Here is a 13250-nt window from a genome sequence, read left to right as displayed (position 1 = left end):
CAAAAGCAAGACATTATGTTGGAAAACTAGTAAAAATAGAGGTACTTACATGCATTGCTCTGTTAGACATGCCCAAACAAACAATACAATTCCATAAACTTCTTTCTCCTAATCTCCTCCATATTTTTATTGCTCACCAGAGAGAAAAAACAGTGTTGTTTTCCTATCTTTTATGAAATTTATGCACTGGAGCTGCCAATAAGAATTCAAATGAGTCTGAAATTATAGACGAGAGAGTTGAGCGTTGACAGTTGACGGGTATAATGAGAATGTTACCGTCCAAAATTATGCCTGTGAAACGGAGCTGGCCGTCCGTATGAAAAGCAAACAGACGGAGAAACGGAGTGAATGTGTCAGGTGATTTGGTGATTTTTGTGCAGGAGCCCAGAGTTGTGCTGATCCCTGTGCAGCGTGTCTTCAGAGAGGAGGTGTGGGGGAGGGCGAACACTACGATGGAGAGAGTAATGAGCAACAAAGAAACAATGGTAAACTCTGTATTAGCATTTTGAGAAGCATGGTGCTTGACAAAGTCCAATACGAAGGTGACAGCTGGCCAACAAAACATTGCATTTCACACACTGGCAACCACGTTAGGAAATATTAGTACTGACAAATATGAAACTTTGTGAAAAAAAAAAATCCGTTTGGTGAACACAGCAATGAAAAAAATTCTGGAAAATAGTATTTTTTTTTATTGTTACTAATTAAAATCTTTCACTTCACGTTTGAGAGTAGAGCTGTGAATTGCAGCATTTAAAAGTGATGTGAATAACAGAAAAAAAAGTCTCCTTAAATCTTTTCAACAGCTTGTTCAAAGTGTAAATCCCTCTCTTCCTTTCTCTTTGTCTCCTTGTCTGCGCTGAGCATTTGCTGTTCAGCTGCTCGGAGACATGGGGAGTTTATTTATTTATCCGATTCCCATTAATTAGAACGTTTGTGCTGACAAACAGGGAAGTGGTCGCATTAGCACCTAGTTTACACCCACCTTCCCCTGGCTGTCAACAGTCGGCGCGCGGAAACGAAGACGGCGACGGACTCTGCGCGTTAAAAAGGAGGAGAGAGGACAGAAGGGAAGAGACACCCAGGTGTACTGGCACACACACAGAAGTACAAACACACACGCGGAGAATTTCTGCACTCTGACAGATTTTAACATTAGAGGGATAAGTTGATGGAAACTTCAAACAAAAGAGTTCACATTCATTGAAAAGACTGGAGATGTCTACTGCCTGGTGCACCTGCCTTCACAGCATCTCCACATTATTTTTTCCTACTTCCTGTACACACACACACACACACACACACACACACACACACACACACACAGTCATGGATGAACACTACACACACTGTACATTACAGTCACTGGCCTCATTCCATTCTATACTATGCTTAGCATTGGGAGCAGGACCCCCCTCCCATATTCACTCTGTTATTTCAGCGAACAAAAGAGGGGCTCTCGAGGCCATGGGTGGATCCATGAAAGGAAGAAAGGAGCCCTGCTCCTGGTCCTAGCTGAATAGGGGCCTTTCACACTTAGAGAGGCCTGTTTACTCTCCCTCAATAATGGGTCTAATTTTCTGATCATTATTGAGTAATTCCACCCACCCCCACACCCAGCATTTAATGCTTTCTCCCATCACTCATGGCAGCATGTTCTCGCCTCCGAAGGGCCTCAGGTCCCTGTCCAAACTGAGGTATGCTGGATTTTCTTCATTTTACATTACGCCTGTAAAATTCCTCTATAACTGTATCAGTCCTTTTTTACTGGAAACTGTTTCCTTGTTTCCTATCCAGCCTGAACTATTTAGAAAAAGAGGTTTAAATTATAGGTAGCTGGAAAAAAAAAATCATCTCTCTCATAAATACCTTAACCATCATGTGATTCGTCATTGTTAATTTGCCATAAACGTCTTTTTACTTTGTGTGGACTCATTCTCTCCTGTGATTGGAAAGGAGCTGAGCTTTATCCTCCATTTTGTTTTGGACCAGAATCCACAGCAGCACCATCACACTGACTAACAATATTCGCTCCGCAAAAGCCAGTGGAAAATATTTTGGAAAAAAACAAAAAACAAAAAAAAAAACCCAACCAAAAAAAAAAAAAAAAAAAATAGACGCCTGGTAACGTGACAATTTCACACTTTATGCGATGACGTCTATACAAAACAAGACTAAAATTTTAATGTTTTCAAGCTTGTTTTTCTGTCAGTCCGCCGAAAAACAACAACAAAAAAAAAAATCCATAGGAATGGCGGCAGGAGCCGGGGACGGTGGGAGAGGGGGAGATGTGTTCATCGAAAATGAGGATATGGGGGGAAAAAGAATGTTAAAATGAGAGAAAGAGAGAAAGAAAGGATCAGAAGGAGAGAGGTTGGCAGAGACTGTGTGTCGGTTTGAAAAGCTGGCACCTTCTAAACAGAGCTGCAGCTTTGGGTGCCAAATGCTGCCAACCAGCCACACTAGCCTGAATATCTGCCCTCCCTCTCTCTTTGTTTTCACCATGGCATTTTGCATCATCTCTATTCTACGCTTTTCTTTTACTTTATATCAGTGGTGAATATCAGTATAACAGCTATGATTGACATCTATTACTATTAAATGAGAGGAGAAAAAGGCAGCGGGAAAAAATGAAAGAGAAATATTTATTCGTTATTCATCTATTCATTATTAGTATTCATTTCAAGGATTTTGCTGGGCTCCTTTATTTAAGAGGATTTTGCTTTGCGTTTAATTACTCTGAAATGCTGTTTCAGAGTTTGAGATGATTTTAAAATAAAGAGAAAAAAACAGTGACACACTGACACAGAGAGGGGGAATCGGTATTCCGCGAGTGTTGCGGCGTTCCGGCCCTGTTTTCTTTATGGAAAGAGCTGTCCCAATTACAGGGCAGTCTTCCCCGAGCTCTGCTCCACTGGACCGAGGGAACGAGGCGCAAGGCGGACGGATCAGAATCTGGCTGCTGGGAGCCGGCCCAGAAAAGACGCTCTCCTCTCCTCTTCTCTCCTCTCCTCTCCTCCTCTCCTTCGCCCCTCAGCTCAGGAAGCTGAGAAGCCAAGCCACCCCTCCTGTGTGGGTATATGTTTTTAGGGGACAGACAGATTTCAGGCCTGGCGCCTGTACAGAGAAAGAGAGGACTGGCTATACAAATTCACGCAGTGAAACGAGACAGTGTTAGTGACAAAAAAATAATACAAAAAGAAACTGGAGGGGAGGGAGGGAGAGAAAAAATTAAACATATTCTGTGCGTGCCCTTTGTTTTATTCTTTTCGAGAGGGAGAAAAGACTAAGACTAGAATTACAGTAAAAATTAATAGAACAAAAAAAGCTTAAAAATAAGCTAAGGCAATTGAAAGGGGCAGCCAATATATTTTATTCTGTGTTGACTACATTCGTTGTTGTCATGTTTTTATTCACATCATGAAAGAATTTATTTTTTGAGACTTACAGAAAATAAATTATTTTTGTAAGTGTTATATCAGTTATTAATGGAATAAGATAAACCTGAAGCAAAATGAAAAACCGAACTGAGTTGGGCTGCTAATAACATAACATTTAGTTATTACCCTTAATTATACAAATAATTAAAAATCACTGTACAGTGAAATTAGGAAATAAAGCTAATCCATTTTGCCCACAATGGGCACTTTCTGGTACACAGAATTTTTCTATTTGCAAAGCTAAAACCTGACCTTTGTTTCAAATGAAACATAATTCAATCATATAGTCAGTCTTTTGTGTATCTCTCTTTTTCCAGTATTATTCACTAAACTGGATAATTACAGTGAATATTTCTGAAGCGGGTTGGCCTGCTACCAAGTCCATGGAGCTGCTCAGCGGTTGGACCTATAGAGCGGAGGAAAGTTGGGAGAAAGCGGTTAAAGGAGGTCAGAGGATCGGACCAAGTGCCTGTAATCCTGAGCGCCGAACACTTTGCGTCTTTTCATTGATGCCTTTGGAAGCCCTATCATACTGGAATAATCTGTTTACCAGCGATTCCTTACACTCCACACACTCCACTCTCGCTCTCCCCCTCCCTCACACACACACACACACACACACACACGCACGCACACACACATACATACACCATACAATAAGCAACTGGGAAAACTGGGGGCTCTGAAAATGGGCCAAGCTGGAGCTGTTAGAGGCCGCTATGCCTCAGTGCATATTAAAACGCAACAGTGTCACTGACACTGTCCTGTCATGAGAGTGGCTTGTCGAAGCTCAAACTTTATTGGGTGCATTATTTCAAATGACAACAAAGCGAAAGAAAGTTTCCGTTGAAAGTGTCGGACCAGCAGTGTTTTTCACACCAGATGAATGTGGCTCCCGCGGCGCCAACACTCTCTATTTCTCCGTCGGCCCGGGTTACAGATCCGTGCCAGAACACTGGAGCACAATTCTGTTCTCCTTCCAGAAATCTCTGCTCTGCACGACAGTCTCAGCCAAGCAAGAGGAGAGGAGCGATTTTTTCCCCCCTTCTTTTAAGCCTTATGATTCCCTCTCTTTTCTTCTTCTGTTAACATCAACCGCATTGCCATCATCACCCTGTAACTGAGCAACAAACACGTTGGACAAGGGGACAACACGACCAGAGTGAACGCGACCAGCGATGCTAGCGCGGCCCTTTACTCGCTCCGATGCTGGTCAGCCAGTGCCAGAGGCATTTAACAGACTTAACAGCATTTCAGCGCCTATGCTAAATAAAACACATAGCCTCTGTAAACCACTACGCACATGCAGCCCCACAGCATTAAAACTGCAAAAATAATAGTGGGTATTGTGCCGTGTTTCATTATATAACCCGGTCTGATAACACTGCCTCCCTTTGAAGCTCAGGATATTGTGCAAACCAGATAAGATTGTGTTTGATGGCTAAGCGTGACAAGGCGTTAAGTCTCGCAGTCTGGCCGTCTGTCTCCGTGTCGATTCCTCTCTTTGTTCATCACTATTAAAAGATATTCTCTTGGCCATTTGTCCTGACAGGAACACAGGCACGGACACACTGATGGGTAAATGAACAGCACTTGGGTTCACAGTTGCACCATGGCAGCTTGGAGATATGGTGTAGTCTGGCGTATGAACACACACACACACACACACACACACACACACACACACACATACACACACTCACAGTTGGCTTTCGGACCTGGCCCAGGCACCTCTCTGGTCTGTCTGTCTCCAGCATTGAGAAGAGATTTGGAGGGCGCACTCTCAGAAACATCTTTTTATCATAACAGCGCAAGTAATGAAAGCCGTATGAGGAGACTCCGGCTCCAAACATGACTAATGCTGGAACAGCGGAGATTCGTCAGACTGACAAATATGGAACACGTCGCTTGAAAAACATGACCCGATCTGGGGTCTCTAGGTGGAGGAAGGCCGGCAGCGCCCAACTGGCGAGCCAGACTTTGGTTTCGACAGACGTGTGATCAAAGATGAGATCAGATCCCCCCCCTCTCCCTATCTCCCTCACTTCCTCCACATCCCTGAGCCATTATTCTTGTCATCATCAGATGCAGCAGAATCGGCCATTACGCAAAGACGATGACCATTTTCGGGGTCGACTCTCGACGCCTTTAGCGCTGATCGCGGCGTGTTGTGTGCGAAGCCAGGTATTTGTCAAAAGAAAATTATTGGGCTCTTTTTGATAGTGGAACCGTGGCTCACAGCTGCGGAGCACAAGTGTAGACCAGACAACAGCTCTGCCCTGCTGAAGCGGCTTTGATCTGTCCAGCTAGCCTGGCCTCGCTGCCCCGCCTGTAAGGCCTTAGTCTATAATTGGACAAAAGCAGAGACACATACTGTACTGTAGGGCAGGCAGAGAGAGGAGGAGAAGGATGGGAGGGAGGAAGGGAGGAAGGGAGGGAGGGGGTATCTCCTGTCCTGTCAATCACGCTGCTGGAAAGCAGACCCCCAACCCCCCCCACACACCCCCCCACCGCAGCGAGTGACGGTGACATCAGTGGGACGAGAGAACTGAAACACCGCGGTGGGGACAGGAGGGTGATACGGCTGCGATCCACTCATCAGGCCTGGCAACTGATAGCTTCCGCAAGACACAGACACCCTGGAACGGGGAGCTAAGAATAAAACTGTAACACTGCCACCCCAAAGGTTAGAATGGAGCCACTGTCTGTCTGTCCTCTGTAAACTCTGGTTAACCCCAGCCAGCCCTCTCAAAAACAGCTGAACTCAAGCTCACAGACGGACCTGTTTTTTAATTATTCTTATTTCCTTGACATTTTTTCACTCTGTTCTATTCCAGTCCGAGATGCAAGGTGCTGCACAGACGGCTGGTAAAGGTTGCTGAGGCAAAGCCGAGCGGGGGATGAGAATAAGAAAATAAGAAACCTTCTCCTCTCTGCCACAGCAAAGGACTTGTGCCTTTTGTCAGCAGGCAGGGGCAGCTCTGAGCTCGCTCCCCACCAGCCTGCAAACACACTCTGCTTTTTCACACGCAAGCACAAGCAGAGCAGCGGGGAGAAATAATGTCAACAAATGTTAACAATAACCTACATTTTATTATGGAACCTAACCACCTTTCCAAAACACATATACAGCACAGGCCTGTGCAGCATAAAAAGGCTGATAGCCAAGTAAGGGAGTGCCATGCCTTTAACTGACAAAACAACAGCTATATTGGAAATAGATTTATATAGAAAACACTCACATCGACAACACACACACACATCTGCACACACAAACATATGGAAACACACACACACACAAATACAACGAGCAAGATGAAGGGTAGTCCAGTGTATGTGGATGACTGGCTGGTGAATCCTGGCACGGGGTAAAAAGGGCTTCGCTCCGAGGGGCGCCAGGCTTCGCTGGGAGCTAATCTGAGCCGTGCTTCGCCACGGCACATTGTGGAACAGGAAGAGGCGCTCGCGGAGGCCCCGCTAACTCAAGCAGAGTTACACACTGGGCTGAAAGGATCCCGGCATGGGGTACTCTGTCACAGAGGACCGCTGCACCTCCTTGCCAAGGAGCCGAATTCTCTGTAACTGTATGCCAGTCCGCGGTAAGAGATTCCGTCAGTTTAGACCCAGGATGATAACGAAGGGGCAGGAGAGGAGTCCATGTGTCCACAGCGATGTGTGTGAGGGCCTGAGTCGATGTCAGTGTTTTCACTCTGAACCTGACTCTGCTTGCAAACACCTGAACCCAGAACACAGCCAGCTGGCCCAGCGCTGCACTGTGCTAGCTAACTCGAGGCTGAAAAGGTAAACCAATATACCTGGTGGATTCTGGACGGACAGTGCAGCGAGGTTTCAAGTGTAAATAAATTACACAAAAATACTGCATAAACTGGTCGTCACATAGGCGACTGCAAATTTCACACATGTAAAAATATGTGTAGTGCAGTTTGTACTGGCATTGGTGTTTACTGTATGACAGACCAAAGCCACAATCAGCACACAGCGCCACCTGCGACACCACTGGTGTCCCATTAATGGCTTTGTTCTTGTTTATTGGATTAAAGGCATTTTTTTTTCCAGTTTTCACACTGACTGCTGATGCAAGGAGCAACAGCATAAGACATCCACCTTTTTCAAGAAAACAATTTCTGATACTGTAAATTATATGGATTTGCTTTTCTGTGAGCACTGGAGCAAAATTGGGCTGCATTTCATGTGGATTATTTTCCATCAGAAAAAAGTTCCACTCCTCCAACGTGACCAGGGACCAATGTGGTAACACTGACTGACACACTGAAATTTACATTGGAAATTCTGATTGTTTAAAAAAAACAAAAACTTTCACATCAGCGGAGCAGTTTGCAATTTCATCTGTAAAATTAACAACAATTAATTAATTATTAATTACATTAATCAATTTAAATTATTACACAGACATGTGAAGATCTTAATTATTCATAATTAATTGCTATTAAGTCAATAAATGCAACTTGCAAAAAAGCCACTGAAAATGTCAACATTACTAAAATATAAATCAACGTCAGCAAAATATAAATCAGCATCTAAAACATAAAATTTGTCTCACTGAGCTCCAGTGTTTAAGAATTGGAAAATCGACTAAACTGAATATTTCAAATGTTAACTCTCCTAGGGAGTATGGATTGTTGCCCACATGAGAGAATATATTTTTCGTATATATAACACTAAAATATTTTAGCCACCTCTATTTCAACTTTATGCTCACAGGAAACACCTGTGTCGAATATGGAAAAATAAAATATCTCATAAACAAACACAGCCAGAGCTATGCTGTCATAAACTCACACGAAACTACAGAGCTGGGCTGTCTCCACATGTGTGTGTGTGTGTGTGTGTGTGTGTGTGTGTGTGTGTGTGTGTGTGTGTTTTCCATGTAAGAGCTGTGTAATAATGGTTAGAAGACCAGTGAACAAGGCAGTGTGAGCAAGTGGGTTCGAGGGAGAACTTGTATATGTGTTGTATGTGTGTGAGTGTGTGTGTGTGTGTGTGTGTGTGTGTGTGTGTATGTGTGAGTGTGTGTGTGTGTGTGCTGGTGGAGGAAAGCAGAGCAGAGTGGTAAGGCTGGAGGAGGCTGAGGCTGTAGACAGGCCGACTCTCCCTGCCTCCTAAACAACCTGGGACTGGGCCAGCTGTCACTACGCTCTCCAGACCACCACACACACACACACACACACACACACACACAATAGAACCCACAGACACACGACACAGTGCTACTGACATGCACCGATTTCACAACGACGTACACATGGCTCACAGACGCATGTCAAAGTGATCTGCATACACACGCACGCACGCACACACACACACGCATGCACAGATAAACAGGTTTGCAGATGCTTTTGTTTACAGATGGCACATGAAAACATGCACATTTGGATTTAGACAAATTTGCACACAAATACATGAACAAATGTACCAACGCAAACATATCTCTAGGTAAACACAGGTTTTAAGCCTCGCTCTGTCAAATTCTCCGGATCCCAGTCAGAAAGAAAGCATCTCTCAAAAACGTCATTTTACGGTACGCATAACCTTTCAAGATTATACATCATTACACATTAGGCTGGCTGCAAATGTCCAGGTGCATTTAATATTAGTCTCGACGGTGTGTGTAGTGTTTATCAAAGGCTGGCATTGGCTCCGCTTGGTACATAGTGAGGTGCAGGGTTTGGCACTCTAATCTGTGACTCACATGCCAAAGTGAGTGTGACACATCACATGCTGACCCGTATCTGTGTGCAAGTGTGTGTGCATGCACTAACCAGTTTGGCTGTGGGTGTGTATGAGTGTGTTTTGGGTGTATGAGTTTGCACACACACATATGTATAATTAAAAAAGAGAAGGAGGGGGGTGGAAAAGAAGCTTGCCCGCTTCTGTGTCTATGAGTGAGTGTGTGTTTCCCATAGAGGTGACTACAGTAAATCCTCTCCCCACATACCTGGCGTGTGGACGAAGTAGGCCAGGTAGAGGTCCAGCTCCTTGACCGACACTCCAATGTGGTGCGGCTGGACACACAGGCCGTGGTTGGAGCACTGGGGCGACTTGACCAGCCGCTCGCCGTCCGTGCTCTCCAGGGGGCTGCCCTTGAACAGGATGACCATCACCAGGTCCAGCCGCCACACCTTGTCGGCCTGGCGGAGGCAGTCGATGCGGCGGATCTTGCCCTTCTGGTCGGGGTTGGACAGCACGCAGCAGGGGGGCTTCTTCCCCGTGATGGTGAGCACAAAGTCCTCGCGGAACTCGGGCCGGATGTCCTTGCGGAGCTTGGCCAGCAGGCGCGAGGCCCACTTCTGCTTGATCTCCGGCTTCTCCCCCAGCAGCTCGTCCTTCACTGCGCGCTCCTCGTCCTTGGTCATCCTCTTCTCATGCTTCTTGAAGTACTTGCGCTTACGGGCCTGCAGGTTGAACCAGGTGTAGGAGAAGGCACGGACATGGGGGAGGAGGGCCTCGATGAAGGGATGAAATTCATCCTGATGGAGGGAGAGAGAGAGAAAGAGAGAGACAGAGAGAGGACGAGGGAAGGGAATAGTGTTAGTCTCGTGCTGATGGTTACTCTCAGGAGGCTGAAAAAACATTTAAATGTGCAAGAGAGAAAATGAAAATCTTCAAAACAAAGCGCTTTTCAACTTTAAGACAATTTTAAATTAAAAAAAGAGACAACAGGATAATTTTGAAAAAGAAATAAAATATTCACAATGACAATATTGCTATTATAAGTGCAATATAAATTACTACAATTGCATATTAATGCAAAATCAAAAGTAAGAATTTACTGACAAATTCTAAAGTGATTCTATGTTTATTCAAAAAAGACCCAAATTATAATTACACTGCTAAAATGTATTATTTGAAAAGAACAGGAAATTCAAGCTTAACTGTAAGTTGAAGACCTATTTGCAATGTAAATAATAAATTCCATTTGCCTCTTTTTTTAACGTAAACATACAGCAAAATGTTCAAAACAACATACACAAAATGCATGAAATTGATTTAAATTAAAATTCAAAAGCAAGTGAAAAGCCGAGCCAAGGTGCGCTCCCGGTTTTCCGCTGTAAAAGAGAAGTTATTCTGCTGTACCATAATACCTTCACTACATATCTCTGGGCAACAATGCCCAGATCTCGCCATAGTGTTCCTGTGCCAGGGCTGCCACACACCGGTCGCTCACCACCGCCAAGCTTTGCCGCCACAAGACCACTGTTGAAATGTGCTGCTAAAAGATCAGCCATACCATTTCCTATCTCTGCTACCATGCAAGGGAGCTCCAACCAGACTCACATTTCCACAACAAACTGAAAGCGGACAGAAATCACCACAGAAAACCACACTGCTAGAGGAAGACAGACGGCCTGGTAGTTACCATTTTGCACTCTCATCATAAATTTGGCACAGCGTTTAAAAAAAAAAAAAAAAAAAAAAAAAAAAAAAAAATCTCCTGCACCAGTTTTTTTTCCTCCCGCGCTCCCCAATGTAAAGCGAGTGCTGGTTTGGCTGGGTGTGGAAAATTAGCAGATGAAAAAAAAAAAAAAAACTTGAGGGTTGTAGAAAAATAATTAGCAGAATATGCAGCTCACTATAAACAGTGGGACAAAGTTGAAAAGCAAAATAAGATACCCCCAAGATTTTAAAGAGGAGGAAATGCACGTTTCATTGCAGTCGGACCACGGCCAGCGTTTAATGAGACAAAAACAAAATAAAAATGTTTAAAAGAGACAAAAACTTGTAGCAAAAAAAAAATTGTAAAAAGTTAAGAATAGAAATGTTAACGGTATTTCACTGCTGGAAGGGGAAAAAAAAGACTTTGGATACAACAACTGGTATAGATGCACTTAAAATAAACAGTCCTTCTTTTGTGCTTTCCAAAAAAAAAAAAAAAAAAAAAAAAAAAAAGTAATGAACCTAGAAAAAAAATCCTTGGCAAAGTGTAATTGGTAGTGGTGTCTGTTCTGATCCCTGGGCCCGGCGCAAGACTCAGAAACACACACACACACACACACACACACACACACGCACACACACACACAGATGGGGGGGCCGGGGAGTGCAGAGCACAGAATAGGAAAAAAAAAAGCAGAGAGCCGAATCAATGTTGGACGAGCGCATACGACCGCTGGCAAAGCCGAGTGCTGCTTCTTTTTTCCCCTTTTCTCTCCAACTCTCTCTCTTTCTCTCTCTGTTTCTCGCTCTCCGTCTCTCGTCCTCTCCGCGTTCTTTCCCTAACCATTGCTTGAGCCTTTGCCAACACGAGTAGGGCCCACCTATTTGGCAACAAGATGCCTGTAGCCCAGCCAATGCGTTAGCTTCAAGAGCTGAAAGGGAGGGAAAAGAGAAAGGAGGGGGGGGGTTAGTGGCAATGAGAGGGAGAGGGAGAGGAGAGAGCGAGAGCGCGCACAAGAGCGAGAGAGAGAGAGGGAGAGAAAGAGAGAGAGAGAGTGTGAGTGAGACAGAGAGAAAGAGAGCAGGAGAGAGCGCGGGTGGGAGTGAAAGCGCGCGCAGCCCTGTCCGACGGTGCACAATTTGCCAAATCGACAAGTTCCTCTCTGACACAGAGGCAAAGTTCAGGGGAGCACGGTTTCTCCTGCACCAATCCCCGCAGCCCTCAGCCTGCTGCCTCCATCTTTACTATGGCCGCCATCGCCTCGGCTCCCTTACCCACGCAAACCCCCGCCCTTCTCTGCTCCTCTCTCTCTCTCTCTCTCTCTCTTTCTCTCTACCCCTCTCTCTCTCTCTCCCTCTCTGCTTGCGTAATGCCACCTTGGCAGAGGATGGCAAAGAGAGGACACACAGCTTCAGAATCCCACCAGACCCCACCACTGGCAGCTGCTCATGGGTTTACCACAGCAAACAAAGAGGGAGAAACAAACCCGGTCAGCCACACTCCTCTGACTGCAACCCAGACACAAGACACATAAACGAACGACTAAATGGTTCAAAGGCAGGATATGCAGGGACGCACAAAATACAGATTAACACACATAAAACCGATATAGAATTTGTTTTTTTTTTTTTTTTTTTTTAAAGGAAAAGGCAGCAGTCGCCCGTTGCGGCTTTCTGACTGTAAAACTTTCCATTCAAGCGATTCGATCGCACTCCAGCTGTCTCAGACGGCACGCTGAAGCTGAAGATAAAACGGCCAAGACAGACCGCCGTCTCCTACGAATCACAATCCCCCTATCTGCTCCTCTTCCTGAATTCCCGGGGGATTCGACGTGGGTTCTATGAGTGGCGATGGCTGCCATGTTTGCCTCTTCGTGAAGCATCTCATTCAGGGTTGCACCTGCTCTGCGCGCAGTCGAACCAACTAGTCTGAAGGGTCTGTTCAGCACAAGTGGGCATCTCTGCTGCTGAATCATACGCTGGGAATGCAGGATTATGTCTGTATGTTAAAAAAGGGAAAAAGGAAAAAAAAAAACTACATGCTTTCACAAATTATTCCTCTGAGCTAATATCAAACAAAAGGAAAACCGCTCCTATAAAGACGTTATGCATCCTTAGATAGTTCAGTTGCCGTTTTGTGTCTACATTTTCAACTCTCCCAAAGGTTAGAATCCAAGGAAACAAAACCTGTCTGCAGAGCCATCAAGAGACAGTTTCTGAAGCAGCTGTATTCACAATCAACTGCAGATCGACATTGTGCATTCACACAATGTGTCTTCCGCCGTTACACCCAAATGAGCTTCATGTTATAGCATTTGAAACAGTTTGGATCGGGGAAAAAAAGGTTCTCGCATTCCTAGAAAATGACTCTAAGTGCTGCCAGAGCACTCACAA

General features: G+C 44.8%; 1 protein-coding gene across 14 annotated transcripts in view; it reads right to left on the bottom strand.

Annotated features, from left to right (window-relative positions):
* Window positions 1–13250, bottom strand: part of nfixb (nuclear factor I/Xb) — a 144973-nt gene that overhangs the window by 82959 nt on the left and 48764 nt on the right. For 13 of the 14 annotated variants that reach the window (XM_030057583.1, XM_030057584.1, XM_030057585.1 and 10 more), the window contains one exon: window positions 9418–9949. In XM_030057583.1, the coding sequence (XP_029913443.1) occupies window positions 9418–9949 (532 nt within the window). Of the gene's footprint in view, window positions 1–9417; window positions 9950–10839; window positions 11130–13250 lie in introns of those variants that run through there. The other variant, XM_030057591.1, reaches the window with a different exon arrangement.

Source organism: Myripristis murdjan, chromosome 8, assembly GCF_902150065.1.
Source record: "Myripristis murdjan chromosome 8, fMyrMur1.1, whole genome shotgun sequence".
NCBI classification, from domain to species: domain Eukaryota; kingdom Metazoa; phylum Chordata; class Actinopteri; order Holocentriformes; family Holocentridae; genus Myripristis; species Myripristis murdjan.
This window is presented reverse-complemented; position numbering and strand designations above follow the sequence as displayed.